This window comes from Trichechus manatus, unplaced genomic scaffold (genome assembly GCF_000243295.1).
Source record: "Trichechus manatus latirostris isolate Lorelei unplaced genomic scaffold, TriManLat1.0 scaffold00142, whole genome shotgun sequence".
Classification (NCBI taxonomy): Eukaryota; Metazoa; Chordata; class Mammalia; order Sirenia; family Trichechidae; genus Trichechus; species Trichechus manatus.
Window position 1 is genome coordinate 2,313,880 of NW_004444078.1, and position 14,932 is coordinate 2,328,811.

Consider the following 14,932-nt stretch of genomic DNA (forward strand, 5'->3'; position numbering starts at 1 on the left):
TTTTTACTAATTTTTTTTCAAAAGTAGACAGCCAGGTCCTTGTTCCTAGTCTGTCTTAGTCTGGAAGCTCAGTTGAAACCTGTCCACTATGGGTGACCTTGCTGGTATTTGAATACTGGTGGCATAGCTTCCAGCATCACAGCAACAAGCAAGCCCCCAAAAGTACGACAAACTAACAGACACACGGGGTAAATTTTATACTAATTATCAATTTTAAGGCTGCCCGAGACATCTATCTATAAATAGATATGTACACCTACACATATTTTTTTTTAAATACGAGCTAATTTTAATGGATATCTGATTGTTACATTGGTGAGGGGACATTTTATGGCCTCCTTATACCCTGAAATGTGGTGTGTTTATGAGCTTAGACATACGTATCTGTGTTAATGAACCAAATTTCCAATTTATTATTTTTACTAACAAAAAGGAAAAATGTAAAACATACAAAAGAAAAATAAATAAACTGACCTTTAGTTATAAAAACAAGGGGAGTTGCTGAAATAGGGTGTCACCGATGGGAGCTTTGAGAACTGAGCCCCTGCACCGCGCCGGCCAGGCAAGTTTGGGGCAAAAGTCAGAGAAAGCCCTCCGCCGGCTGCCGAGAGTGGGGGTTAGTCTGGGAGGTCCGGAGGCCAAAGGGATGGGAGGCCGCGGAGGCCCGGGAGCAGCCTGAGCAGGCCAAGAGGAGCCGCGCTAGTCGGCCAGGAAGCCGGGAGCGGAACGGAGCTACGGGCCGGAGGCAGTCTTCCGCCCCGGGGCGGAGTCTCCGCCTTTCCCGCGTGCAGGCTTCACCGCTACCTCCGCCTCATCCTCCTCGGTCGCGCGCCATTTCCGCTGCTCTAGGCCGAGTCGGCTCCGAGGGGTTCGTGACCCGACTCGACCGCGCGGAGCTGACGCGCAGGCGGGATGCGGCTGCGCCCGGGCCTGCGGTGGCTGCTGCTCTGGCTGCCGCTCCTGGCCACACTGCCCGCGGGCGTGGTGCACGGGGAGGAGGAGGTGGCGGCGGCGTTGTCAGGTAACCCGGGCACCCGGCGGCGGGCGCGCGCGCGCGCGCGCAGCGGCCTGCACAGGTTGCATAGTTTCTACCCGCCGTCTGCGTTTCCCTGGGCTCTCCTCTGGCCCTTGGACGGTTTATCGTTTTAGAACTAGAAACAACAACAGAGCTCGAAGTCTGGCCCAGTTTCCTCGTTTTGCAGAAGAAGCAACCAAAGCTCAGAAATGTAATGATTTGTTTAAGGTCACACAGCTAGTAGCTGGCACAGCCTATCCTATAATTTACCTCTCCCGACTTTCAGCACACGAATTTTTTTTTTTTTTTTTTTTTACAATGTATCAGTTTGTGTTGAAAACCTCATTATTTCTCTATAGAGCTAGTTGTTGGAGCCAAGACTAGAAGAGGACTAGAGCTTTGGCTTTAGAATCAGGCGGAATTCCACTGCCCCTGCTCAAATGTGTTACCTGGAGGGAGGCACGTAACTGGTCACATTAAAACATAATGACACCTCACGGAATTAATGTGATGTTTAACGTGTGCACAATGCCTGACAGGAAAGAAGAGATAGCTCGTAGTGGTTTTAGGGGCTGTCCATGGAGTGCTCTCAAAATCTTGGCACAGAAGGGGAGTGTCGGAAAATCGACTTCTAATTCTAGAACTGCTGTTAATTTGGTTACTTAGCATCCCTGTGTTTTATTGCTTTTTCCACAAAATCTCTGAAAAGATTTCCTGGATGCACCGTTCACCAACTTCCTTTCATCTCATTGCTACCCTGGTTGTAAGGGAGGCTACCAAATGTGGTCTTTCAGCTGGACATAAACCCCCCTTCCCCCTACCCCCACCAATAAAATCAGGGCTGGGTGTTTAGGGATAAAAGGGAGAATGGATGTTGGGTAGTCAATTTTCAGACTCTGCGACAACTGCCAACCCAGGAATTCTTGCAGAGTTATGCTTTGTGGATCCATTCTACAACAGCTTTCATTGAACAAACATTTATTGTTTACTACATGCCAAGCATGTTAAAAGTGCTTTAACTGCATTATCTTATTTAATACTCATAGTATCCCTATTGAGGTAGGTACTGTTATTATACCCATTTTACAGGTGAGGAAAGGAGCGCTTAGTAGTAAGAGATGTAGCCAGGATGTACTGATTAAAAAAAAAAAAAAAATATATATATATATACAACACAGATCTATCTGAGAGGAAGGAGGATGGGCATGGCAGCAGCCAGGGAATTGGATGTTGCCCCAGACCAACACCCAAAACCTTGAGTTCTAGTTCAGTCATTGCATTCAGTCACCTGCTTGGTCCAGGCACATAACCTTCATGGACTGTAGTATTCTTATCAGTAAAATGAAGACGTTCTATTGGCTGAATGGTTTCCAGTATTTTCGTCACCAGGGAACACTTTTTCAAGTTTGTCTTACCACATTTAGTGGTAACAGTTTACTTCACTATTTTGTTAATCAAAAACATTTATAAACGAGTATCAGAGTGTCTTTTCTGCCTAAGACATGTAGGGTGGCCACTTAGCCCACAGCTAAGAAAAATGGCAACGTCTGTAGCCTTATAGTGATGCTAGCCATTCCAGATAGGCTTTACAGTGTGGACTGTGAAGCAGCCAGGATCCTGTGGTGTGCCAGTGACACCATGTTGGAACCTCTCGGCTAGACTTAAGTCTAAGAACCATTGCCACTCCAAAAGTCTATTGTTTTACAAGGAACCCTGAGATGAATAGCTGGTACTTCCTTTCATAAAATGGGGCCCATCTATAATGTGAGAGACTTGGATGAGATGATACGTTAGGTGCCTTCCTGTTCTAAAATTCAGTCATAAACACACACACCTTTCCATAAAATGGAGAACATCCAGACCAAGGCCAGCATTCTGTCACACTGTTTGGAGGAAAGTCAGAGGCAGTTGGCACGGGAGGGTAGGTTATTGTCTGGCTGAGAGGAAGAGAAACTACAAGCCAAGAGTTCCCCTTGGTTTGCAGCCGGTGGGTGAGAGGTCCCTAGAAACCATACGATGCTGAGATGAAGTTCAGGCTTCAACTATAACAATAAACTGTTTGAAATCACAGCTTTCGAATTCACCTGTGGAGAATAAACATCTGTATTTGAAGTTAAAATCAGACCCGAATGTGCAGTAGCATGTGCTAATTTCATTTTTATTCTTTATGCATGTTCTTGGAGAAATAAAAACAAAGATTTATACTCAGGTCAGGTAAAAAAAACAAAACAAAAAGAAACTGGGCTTAATAGAATAGAAAAGTCATCTTTGTAACTTTGGTGCTACACGCTAACTCCTTTGAAAATAAAAATTTATTTAAAAAAAAAATTACCAAGAAAAATCCTTCCTTCATTTGAACTCTCACGAGTTAAGGTTTGTTGGTATTTTGTTCGTTTGTTTTTTCATATACTTCTACCTCCCCTTCTCTTGCCCCAATAGAAAAACAGTTATAAATCAAATGGAGGAAACAGCAGTATAATTTAATAAGTCGTATTACTCTGTTATAGTCTAATCTGAAGATTCTTATCTGAGAGCCATCTAAGGTTAAGTTTTCAGGAGGAACATTGCTGAAATATTTTTATGTTGGGGGCTGTTTAAGACCTGCTAAGATTTGAGAAGTGTTTGCGCTTTTTATTTTTAGCATGCTCTATAAGTAGGTTTAAGTACTACCTGCTCTTTTCTGAAGTTTTGACTGAATATTTTTACCTTATTTATGACTGAATTCTTTAGTCTGAATATTTACTTACGCATTTAGAAAAACTAATAAATGACAGGAGCCCTGGTGGCAAAAGTACTACAAAGGAGTAATTTTAAATTCAATTTGTTAATTAAAGTAGGTGCTATGCAGCTGTTCCTTTTTAATTATGATATGTAGTCCTAAAATTAGGTTAACTGGATATTTGTAAATTGAGTGGTATTTAAAATACCACTGGTTCAGGTCACCCTGGCTCAAATCTTTTGGTAATATAAATAGTTAATACCTCACGTACTTGTTTTAGCAGTTTGGACACAACTGTCCAGAAATATACTCTTCTCCACAAGTCAGGTTTATTGAAAGAATCAAGGGAACCTGTTGAGGACTATAAGGAGTTAAGGAAGGAGATGCTAATTCCATGGCTTGGAAACACAGCCTTGCTGGGGTAGCCATAATAAGGATGACATTCAGAGTTGGTCCCCCAGATATTCCTAAATTCTTGGGAGTCTAGACAGAGCTGGGCTCCTGGCTCCAGTGTGGGGATGCTTCAGTCCCAAGCGGAAGCAGTGGCTCTCTCTAGGCAAGTATCATTCTTTTCTGACCAAATGAATGATTATTATTATGTTTTTATAAATTCCAGGAAATTCCATTTCATTTTCTGGTTTACATCCTAGAGAGATTGTTGTTGTGATATATTCATGTTTGCCTACATCTCCCACCAGGAGGTTCCATCCTTGCACAATTAACTAGCAAAGACTGGGGTAGCATGAATAAGTGAAACTTGCAGACATACAAACAGCCTCATAGCCTTCAGTGTCAGGGGTTAAATCAAGTAATAGAGTTGCAAATAAACAGTCAAACTGTTTGTGTTTTCTATTTTCCACCCTCAGGTGGAGATAGAGGAGGTAGACACTTAATAATGAAATGTCCCTAGAAGAAGATTGATGAAGGGAGGAGAAGCCTAATCAATCTAAGATGAAAAGAACTGGTTCTCTTTAGGAAGGCCATAGGCCTGCTTCAATAGCAATCCTGATTGTCACAAGTTACTGTCTCATGCCTAGTCTAACTAGGCTGTGGCTCAAGGTTCTTGTGAACTCTCTTGGAGCTAGGCCTATGCCTTCTTGTGGTTGACTGAGTTCCTAGTCCCTTGGATATTTAGGAATTCTTGTGCGGGTTGGTTGAGGTGCAGGAGAGAGGTGCTAAGAATGGAGGGCAGCCAGAGGACACCATGATATGCTGACACCTTGTCTGTGACGTCACGTATATTGTGTAAATTCTACATCAACCTCACCTCAAAAGCCAGAGGCCACTCTGGAGAATTGCGGTGGGGAACACTGTTGGAAACATGTTTTTAGTAGCATTTCTATAGGCATCGGTATTCAGAACAATCTACTTCCATCTCTACTTTCCTTAATCTGGTTGAAGACAGAGGTGACATTAAGAGCAAGTTCTTTTCTTCTAACTGGGAGGTCCCTTACCCAGAATACACTGATGTACCAAATAGGAGTAAAATGAAAACCAGCTGGAGAGGGTGCCCTATTACATCAGGTTGTCTCAAAGGGAGGGCCAGAGGGTACCTCCTTTATGGTGCTAACTGGCACTGGTGAGGCTCTTATAAAGATTAGTCAGGCTTTCACTGGCTAGGCTGCGCATGCCCAAACAACCCACTAATCCTCTCAAATTACAACACACAGAGGACAGATATTTAACTCAGAGCTTTTCAAATGGTGAGTATACAGCAATGAACATGCATCGTTCCTGACTTCATGAGGAGACAGAATATCAGCTAATAAAACCATATGCAGTATGATGAAAAAATAAAGCAGAATAAGAAGAAAGGGGGTGAAGGTAGTTGGGGTGTGCTATTTTAGATAATGGGGTCAGAGAAAGCCTTCCTAAAAAGGTGACGTTTGAGCAAAGACATAAATTATCAGAAGGAGCAAGCTCTGCCAAGATCCGGGGGAAGAGAGTTGCAGGCCAAGAAAACAGCAAGTACGAAGACTTGAGGCGGGGGTGGACTTGGCATTTTGAGGAGGAGCTGGAAGGGTGGTGTGGCTGGAGCAGCCAGAGCTGGAGGGAAGTGCAGGAGAGGTCATGGAGGTGCACAGGGGCCCTTAGAAAGGAGCATGGATATTATTATGGGTTCAATGGGAAGTCATTAGAGGGTTTTTGGCAGGTTACTAATGTGCTCTGATGGATGCTTTTAAAAGATAATGTTTAAAAAAAAAGATCTATTTGCTGAGTGGAGAATAGGCTGTAGGGGGCAGTCATGGGGGCAATTCTGGAAACAGGTGAGACCATCTGCAAGCTACTAAAAACCCAGTAGTTGCCGTCGAGTCGACTCCAACTTATGGTGACCTCATGTGTGTCAGGGTAGAACTGTGCTCCCTAGGGTCCTCAGTGGCTGCTTTTTTGGAATTAGATTACCAGACCTTTCTTCCGAGACACCTCTTGGTGGTCTGGAACCTCCAAATTTTGGGTTAGCAGCTGAGCACATTAACCGTTTGTACCCAGGGACCCCTTACAGTAATCCAAGTACAAGACGACTTGGACAACAGAGAAACATTTACTCCTAAATTCAAATAATTGCACTGTACTTAAATTGCATCATCTTGCTCTTAAGAGCTACAGGTATGAAATGATTTAGGAGACAGTCTTGGACCAAATGGAGAAAACTTCATGTCAAGGCAGCATTCGGTTGCAAAGCTCAGGCCTCACAAAGAGGATATGCCCTTGGATCACTAACACTGTGGTTTTACCGGGCATTGATTCAAGCCCTTAAAGCAATGGAGCCCACTAGGAGAGGGATTGCAGGCAAGAGCCCTGGAGGTGCAAACAAGAAAAGCTGCCAAAGCATCATGTGCTGTTAAGAGTAACCCTGAAGACAGAACTGGCTGGAAGTAAAACATTCTTATGAGGACTGGAGCTGCTGGGGCCTGTGGCCCTTGTGCCCTTCACCCATTTTGTCCCGCTGGAATGGGTCCCTTTCCTACAGTAGATAGGACTTCCTCCCCCTTATCAAGGACCATATAAAGTTCTCATCTCTAGTCCCCCACTAAGCCCTAGTTCCTACTGAGAGGCACCACAGGAGGCCATGTGAAAGCTGAGCATTAAATACTGGAAGGCGGGTCAGGAGACCTTGTTCTAATCCTATCTCTGCTGCTCAGTATCTGAGGGCTTTTAATGTGTTTTAATGTGTTCTCATCAGTTTGCTTAGATTCTTCCAGGTTCTACACTGCCTTCTAAGACATTCATCTTTTCTACAGCTTGCTGCCAACCCTTTGTTGTCCTGGGAATGGCCATTTCCTTGTGAAGACCTTGGCCAGGAATTATTTGCATCTCAAATATACCCAAGACTGCACTTCAGCATTGCTTGCTTTCTATTTTGTAGCACAGGTTCTGCATTCTCCCTCTGGGCTCTTGTATTTAGACAAAACCATGCAGGAATGCGGTTTTAATTTTTAGAATCCCATATTTAACAGACGTCCTCTAGAGCTTCCTTCTCATGCTTTTTTTGAGACCTGGCTTACATAGGTTTTTGTATTTGCATCTTAGACTTTCAAACTCTGCAAATTTGTTTGTATATGTAAAAGCTTAAGCATTTCTTCACAATGTTAAGTAAAGATTAAATGATTATACCATGTCACAGTGGAATATACTGGATCTTCCTGTAAATTCCCTGCTATGCGTAGCCGCCTGAGGACCCTGGCTTTTTTGAAGTTCTTTGTATTTCTGGAAGTGGTGGGTGTTTGCAGTGGGTGGGTGAGTGTTCTTTCCCCCAGTCTGTCTTTGCTTTTCTCCAGCTTAATGCTAAGGGTATTCCTAGCCAGAAGAGGGACCTTTCTGAGTTTTTTCAATATTATTCCTTAAATGGATGTAATTGTTGAGTAGTTATTACTGGTTACCCAATCCTTCCCCAATTTCAGGGTAGCAGGTTGTTCTAGCTTCATTCCAGGTTTTTCTGAGAAGCAGCTGACCACACTTTCGTAAGAGGAGTCAGGGGTTGACTGTAAGGGCCATTTCTGTGTGCGCCCACGAGCATTCCCTGTTCCTCTTTGCTGTTTGACAGATGTAGTGGTGACACCGCATCCTGGATCCAGAAGAACTTAAGAACTTTTATCCTGCTTTATTTCAAATATGAATACAGTGATGGATACAGAATAAAATGACCCCATTCATTTGTAATATTCTTGTGACATTTACTATATCTACTGTCTGCACTGTGGCATATCTCCCCTCTTTCTGAATATTGTATTGTGATATATGGATTATATTGTATTAGTATATATTATAACACACACACACATATTTAAACACACACACACTTGTATATTTACATCTGTCTCCAGCCAGATTTCTTCTGAGCTGCAGACTTCTCCATCTTCACTTGGTCCCACCAGCCAAAGCTCAGTCTGTCCAAAATTGAACTCATCCCCCTTTCGGCTTGCTCTTCTCCAGTATTTCTTAGCCAGATGCAGGGCCTCACCATCTGTCTATCCACCAGAAACCTTCATGTCATCTTCTTGCTCTCCCTCATCTATTGAATCTCCTCCACTTCCTAAGTGCTCTTTAATCTGTTCCTTTGCCCTCCTCACTTAGTTTGTTTTTTTGCTTAGATTGCTTTAGTTGCCTCCTTAGTGATTCTGCTTTCAGTCTTCTTCCCATCTAATATTCCACACTGCTTACAGAGTGCTCTTTCTAAAACACAAGTGTGCTGTTTTCATTTCCTCATTAAGCTGATTATTCTCTCTTTCCATGGACCCATTCCCCGCCCTTCTCTCCCCTGCTCTGTGCCTGGAAGCTGACCTCTGTGGGCTGCATCGCCTGGGCTCCTTTGTTCTCTAGCTTCCTGTTGGGTTTGGCCAATGAGAGGTACTGACAGGAGGGCAGGAGAGCGAGGTTGAGGCTCCAGTACCCTCACCCTGCCATCCCATTGAACTTCTGGCAGTGACTAATGTGTTCCATTAGACTATCATTCTTCTAGTAATATCAGGTCCTCTTCTAACTGTTTCAGGCCAACGGTGTTAAAGACTTCCTGCTTTTGCTGGTAGCTGGGAACCTCACCCTGCCTGTCCACATCTTCACTGAACCCTTTTCAGTTAAACCCTTCTGAGTGTCGCCAGTTTCCTGCTGAGACTCTGATAACCCATAACCCGTTGCTGTTGAGTTGATTCCAACTCATAGCAACTCTATAGGACAGAGTAGAACTGCCCCATAGGGTTTCCAAGGGTGTAAATCTCTACAGAAGCGGACTGCCACATCTTTGTCCTGTGGAGTAGCTGGTGGCTTCGAACCACCAATCTTTCAGTTAGCAACTGAGCATTTAACCATTGCACCACTAGAACTCCTTCAAGACTCTAATACTTACCTAAAATCTTTCAATGCTCTGCTATTAGGATGAAGTCCACTGCTTACCTTTCTAGCCTCAGGTATTGAAATGTCCTCATATATTCTCTGCAGTTAATCTTTGTGAACGGTTGACTCACTTACATGATTTCTCTCCATGATTTTGTACACACTTCCCACCTCCACCAACTTCCACCTCGTTGCCGCCTGCTTATCTTTCAGTGCTCTGCTCACGTGTCATCTCTTCTAGGAAGCTGCCCTTGATTCTTTCCCTCCACTGCAGGATGGAAAAAGGGCCCATTCTCTGTGCTCTTATAGTGCCTTCCTATGTCATATGAGTATTGACACTGGACTGTCTATCTCCTGCTAGGTTGGAATGACAGAAGGACTGTAATTGCCATGTAGAAGAAATTGTTGGTCATAGAATACTAAGACTGCTACCATTATCCCTGTGAATAAAAATAAATAAATAAAAAGATAAGATTAAATATTTAAGAAATGTATTCTTTTTTCCATCTTTCAGCTTCAAGGTGTAAAGCTTTGAAGGAAATGGATGTAATTGAAAGTTCTAAGTCAGACTGTTACTGCTACAATAAAAATATCCAAATACATTGGAAGTACATGTGGTCAATTGTACAGGTAAGGGACTACTTTTAAATCATGTCTTAGGGCAGGCAAAAAAGGTACTATTTCAAAAATGAAGCCCTGGTGGCGTAGTGGTTAAGAACTCAGCTGCTAGCCAAAAGGCCGGCAGTTCGAATCTATTAGCTGCTCCTCGGAAAACCTGTAGGGTAGTTCTACTCTGTCCTATATGGTCACTATGAGTCAGAATTGACTCAACAGCAATGGGTTTTTTTAATTTCAAAAATAGAAAGGTTTTGTATGACCTAGAGCTGTGTGTCAGTATGAAAGCTGACATGGGGAAGACACAAGTGGATTAAGGGGTGGCTGGTATGGGAGGAGGAGCCCTGGTGGCTCAGTGGTTAAGTGCTCAGCTGCTAATCGAAAGGTTGGTGGTTCCAGCCTACCAGCTGCTCCACAAGAGAAGGATGTGGCAGTCTGCTCCCATAAAGATTACCACCTAAGAAACCCTGTGTGGCAGTTCTATTCTGTTCTGTAGGGTTGCTGTGAGTCAGAATCAACTCAATGGCAACGGGTTTGGTTTTTTTTTTTTTTTTTTTTGTATGAGAGGGGACATTGACTCCTCCGTACTCTTCATCAGACCTTCCCCAAGCCAGTCCAAATAAATATGCCATCAAAGTGAATACAGTATGCTTGCTGTTCAAACACAGCTCAAGACAACACCCACCCTCCTACTTTCTAAAATAATTGCCATCCCAAGCTCCTCTCATAGTAGAAATTTTGGCATTACCTCTGATCTCAGGTATGGCCAGATAGCAGTTGCTTTCAATAGCCTAGTGCTTTCCTTCATTTAACATTCAACAAATATATATTGAGCACCTACTGAGTGTTAGGAACTGTTCTGGGTTGTTAGGATACATCAGTGAACAAAACAGAATCCCTGCCCCATTGATGTTTACATTTTCGGGGGGAGAGAGAGACAGATAATAAACTATAAATGTAATAGGGAGGAAAATTGCAAAACTAGTAAGTGCTGTGAAAAAAGAAAATGTAGAGTAAGATAAGTGGGATTGAGGTGTAGGGGGCAAGCTGAAGTATTAAAAAGAATGGTCGTGGTAGTTCTCGTTGAGAAGGTGACATTTGAGAAAGATTTCAAGGAAATGATGAGTTACCCAAGAGAGTGTCTAGGAAAAGAGTATTCTAGGCTGAGGGAATAGCTAGAGCTTTGTATCACGATGCATATGATGTTCATTTGTACCATTACTGGTGATACAAATAATAGTTTGCCGACTATTGCTTTCTATCTCATCCTTTTTCACATGTTTGTTGGCCACAGTAACTTGCAGTTTAGCAGCCGTAGTCTTTAAGCGTTGTGCCACCAGGGCTCCACACTTGCTAGGAGAGGGAGTTAAATCAAACACAATCCGGAGAAAGAAACATTCACTTCCAAAAGTATCTGTAGTCTAGTGTGTGTTTGGTCCTAAACACAGATCTGTAGGGTCCGTTCTTGGGGTCAGACCATTACCATGTGCATCTGAGTGTTCTTTACTCAGTCAGTCATGGGTTCTCTTTACTCCTCCGCTTCTGCTTTTAAGAAGCTTATAAGAAGTTTTACTTTGTGTTTATGGATTTGCTTGTTCTTGTTTTGTAGGTGAAGATTACCAGTCCAGGCTTGCTCCATATTGTATATATCACAGAAAGACATAATTGCCAGTATCCAGAAACCATTATATCTTTTATTAACTGTATGATTCATAACTTTTGGACACCAGAGGAGTCTAATGACATAACCATAAACATCAATCCATATGGAGAGACTGTATGTTTCTCTGTGGAGCCTGTCAGCAATATATTTATCTATATAATAAGAGTGAATCAGAACAGTAAGTCTATTTTTAATATACTTGACTTTCTGGATTCAGTTTTTCAGGGGTGACATTTTAATAAATCGACTTTTCTTTCTAACACTACATTGACACAAAATCTTTGTTTCTTCTGTTTTTTTTTTTTTTTTTTTTTTACTCTAGTCATGGATTTCAATCTCTTCCTTGTGTCTATGGCAGGCATTTTCCTCTTTTTTTATGCAAAGACCTTGAGTCAGTAAGTATTAATTTTTACTTTCTTAATCTTGTAAATCAAAAGACATTTAGGACGTTTTTGACCATACACTAAATATTTCCACACTACTGTGCATTTGTAGTTCTTATTTACAACCTCTTGCTTTAGGTTTTGCAGACAGTAGGTCTGAAAATAGTGCTTAAAAGACCTTTAAAAACAGTAACAGTTATTTTCATAGCATGATATGTATATGTTACGAAGTGCATCCATATGCATGATTATATTTTACCTATTAACGTGCATTATTTTATTTGATTTGATCATAACAATTATGTGAGCTTTGTATTACTGTTCTTATTTTATAGATGAAACAATCAACATCCATCATCACACAACTATTTCTTGCCAGGGCCAAGATTTATACTCAGGTTTTCTGATGCCAGATGCCTTGCTCTTTCTGTTACATTAAAGCTGCTTCCTAGATTTGTGGCTCTGATGCAGAATGTTGAATTTAACAAATATCTGATAAATATATTGTTCTGATATTTTACATTTGCAATTTCTCATAGAAAAAAGGAGCCTCTTTCCGATAATGTGTCTTACTTCTTAGCTTGGTTGTGTTAGTTAATAGCCAACATTTGCTAACTATTCTTAACATTGTTCATTTTGTAGCTTTCCTCAGAATATAACCAGGTGTTTCATGTTATCCATGGTCTTTATAAACTGTCTGCTGCCTACATAGCAGGAGGGGAAAGCTTGGAATCAGAGGAGCTGGGCAGAGACCCTGAATCCTCCATTTCTCAGACACTAAATTTGGGAAGGTCTTTTAATTCCTGATGCCTTGGTTTCCTCCTCTATAAAGTTTGGACATGGATGGCTGTTTCAGCGGGTTGCTGTGAATGCATGTGAAGCCCTCAGCCACTGCCTGCTCCACGATAGGTGCTCAGTAATTATTGTTGAATCAGACTCTGAATATAGATGGTCATGCGGACATCCTGTTTTGAGTTAGTGGCAATCTATTTACCATAAATTCCAAGTACTGATTTCATTTTTCAAGAGTATAAGGTGTTATTAGAGCTGCCATCTGAGTTTTTTTTTCTTTCTTAATATTCTTTATGGCTACTGACATTACATTAAACATGTTTTTAATACTTAAAGTGCCACATGGCATTTAAATAGCTTTCATCTGCTTGTCTTCACAGCAGCCCTATTTTCTATTACTTTTTGGGGACTATGCTAGGTGTTCTGATGACATTTGTCTTTCTCCTGCTGTTGGTGAAAAGGTTCATTCCAAAGGTAGGCATCTTATGTGCAAATGAATAAAAAATGGACACTATGATCTCATAAACATGAAAAATTGATCAAAGTTGCTCTCATTGATTGACTGCTCCTGATTCAAGCTATGTTCCTTCATTGTATACACTGGCTTTTATTAAAGTGTATCTTTTTCTAAAGATTCCGTTTTAGTTACTACTAAATGTAGGCTTAACTAAGTATTAAGTTTTGGTGATTTTTTTTTTTTGAGAGGTTTTTATTTTCTAAGTAATGTGTTTTTAAGGAGCCTGGTGTCACTGTGGTTAGTGCTCACCAGCTAATGGAAGAGTCGGCAGTTCAAATCCACGAGCTGCTCACCGGGAGAAAGATGTGGCAGTCTGCTTCCATAAAGATTACAGCCTTGGAAACTCTATGGGGCAGTTCTACCCTGTCCTATTGGGTCACTATAAGTCGGAGCAGAAACCCTGGTGGCGTAGTGGTTAAGAGCTACAGCTGCTAATCGGCAGTTTGAATCCTCCAGGTGCTCCTTGGAAACCGTGTGGGGCAGTTCTGCTTTGTCCTATAGGGTTGCTATATCGACTCAATGGCAGCGGGCTTTTATGAGTCAGAATGGACTCAGTGGCAGTGGGTTTGGTTTGGAAATGTGTTTTTTCTTAAGAGTGATAGGCTAATTCTACGCTGAGTGAAAATTTCTCGTCTTGGCAGAGCTTAGGGATTACATGACACTGAACCCTCGAGGCCTTGAATTACAGCATTGCCATGTCTAGGGATTTGTTCATTAGTTCTCTGAAACACCTTTGGTAAAATAATTCCCTGCATTTAGTTTTGAATAAATAAATATTAGTTCATGGTGGTAATATTGCAGTTACTCTGATTAAGTCTTGCAGCCTAGCATTATTTTGAGGTAAATTTATTCTTTAGAGCAGTGCTTCTCCAACTTTAATGTGCATGCAGATCACCTGGGGAGCTTGTTTAAATGCACATTCTGGTTCAGCAGTCTGGAGCCGGGCCTGAGAGTCTGCATTTCCGACAAGCTCCCAGGTGGAGTCATGCTGCTGGTTGGTGGACCACACCTCAACTAGTGAGACTCTAGAGAGTATCTTAGACTGATGTCAATGCAGTTTGATATAGAAGTTTCTAATACAAGGGGTTTATTTGTTTACTTCTATTTTTATAAGAGCGAATGAACCCAAAAAAATGTGTCGTTTGTTTTCTTCCATGCACAGTATAGCACGTTTGGGGCTTTAATGGTTGGTTGTTGGTTTGCTTCAGTTTACATTTTATGCCGATTGATGGAAGCTCTGAAGTGGCTGTGGTATGAAAACAGAAAATATTTATTAGGTAGGTAAATTTTAAAAAATACATTCTATTTTGGTAAAGCTGAAAAGTAAAACTAGAGGTGTTCTTTTGATATAAATTTAGAGGCGTTCTCTCCAGCATCTAAATTTCCAGAAGTGCTTTTAAAAATAATATTTTATTCCCATAGTTTGTGATTTCAGTTCATTTCAGTCTCATTTTCGACATTTTCTCATGACTTCTTAGTTCTATACTAATGATCAGAAGAACAAAAAATTATCTGTCCCTTTTAACTACACATGCTTCTTTTTTTTTAATTTTTTTTTTGTTGTACTTTAGGTGAAGGTTTACAGAACAAATAGTTTCTCATAACACAGTCAGTACCCATATTGTTTTATGACATTGGTTAACAAACCCACAACATGTCAAAACTCTCCCTTCTCAACCTTGGAGGACCTTTTATCTTTTTTGATGAAAATATACGTAGCCAAAGACACAACATTTCAAAAATTTCTACATGTACAACTCAGTGACATCAATTACGTTCTTCCAGTTGTGCTGCTATTCTCATATCCTTTTCCAAATTATTCCATCACCATTATCTTCAACTCACTGCCCCCAGGCTTCCCATCAAACCTTTTGAGTTGCTGTTGTCAATTTGATCT

The 14,932-nt window shown here is 41.5% G+C and overlaps 1 protein-coding gene across 3 annotated transcripts in view; it reads left to right on the forward strand.

The window, feature by feature from the left end:
• Positions 1–904: 904 nt before the first annotated feature.
• NEMP2 (nuclear envelope integral membrane protein 2) overlaps positions 905–14,932 on the forward strand; it is a 24,232-nt gene continuing 10,204 nt past the window's right edge. For 2 of the 3 annotated variants that reach the window (XM_023739871.1, XM_004385605.2), the window contains exons 1-6: positions 905–1,021; positions 9,580–9,695; positions 11,290–11,521; positions 11,666–11,738; positions 12,899–12,992; positions 14,198–14,312. In XM_023739871.1, coding sequence (XP_023595639.1) covers positions 913–1,021; positions 9,580–9,695; positions 11,290–11,521; positions 11,666–11,738; positions 12,899–12,992; positions 14,198–14,312 — 739 coding nt within the window. In that variant the 5' untranslated portion in view covers positions 905–912. The remainder of the gene's footprint in view (positions 1,022–9,579; positions 9,696–11,289; positions 11,522–11,665; positions 11,739–12,898; positions 12,993–14,197; positions 14,313–14,932) is intronic. The other variant, XM_023739872.1, reaches the window with a different exon arrangement.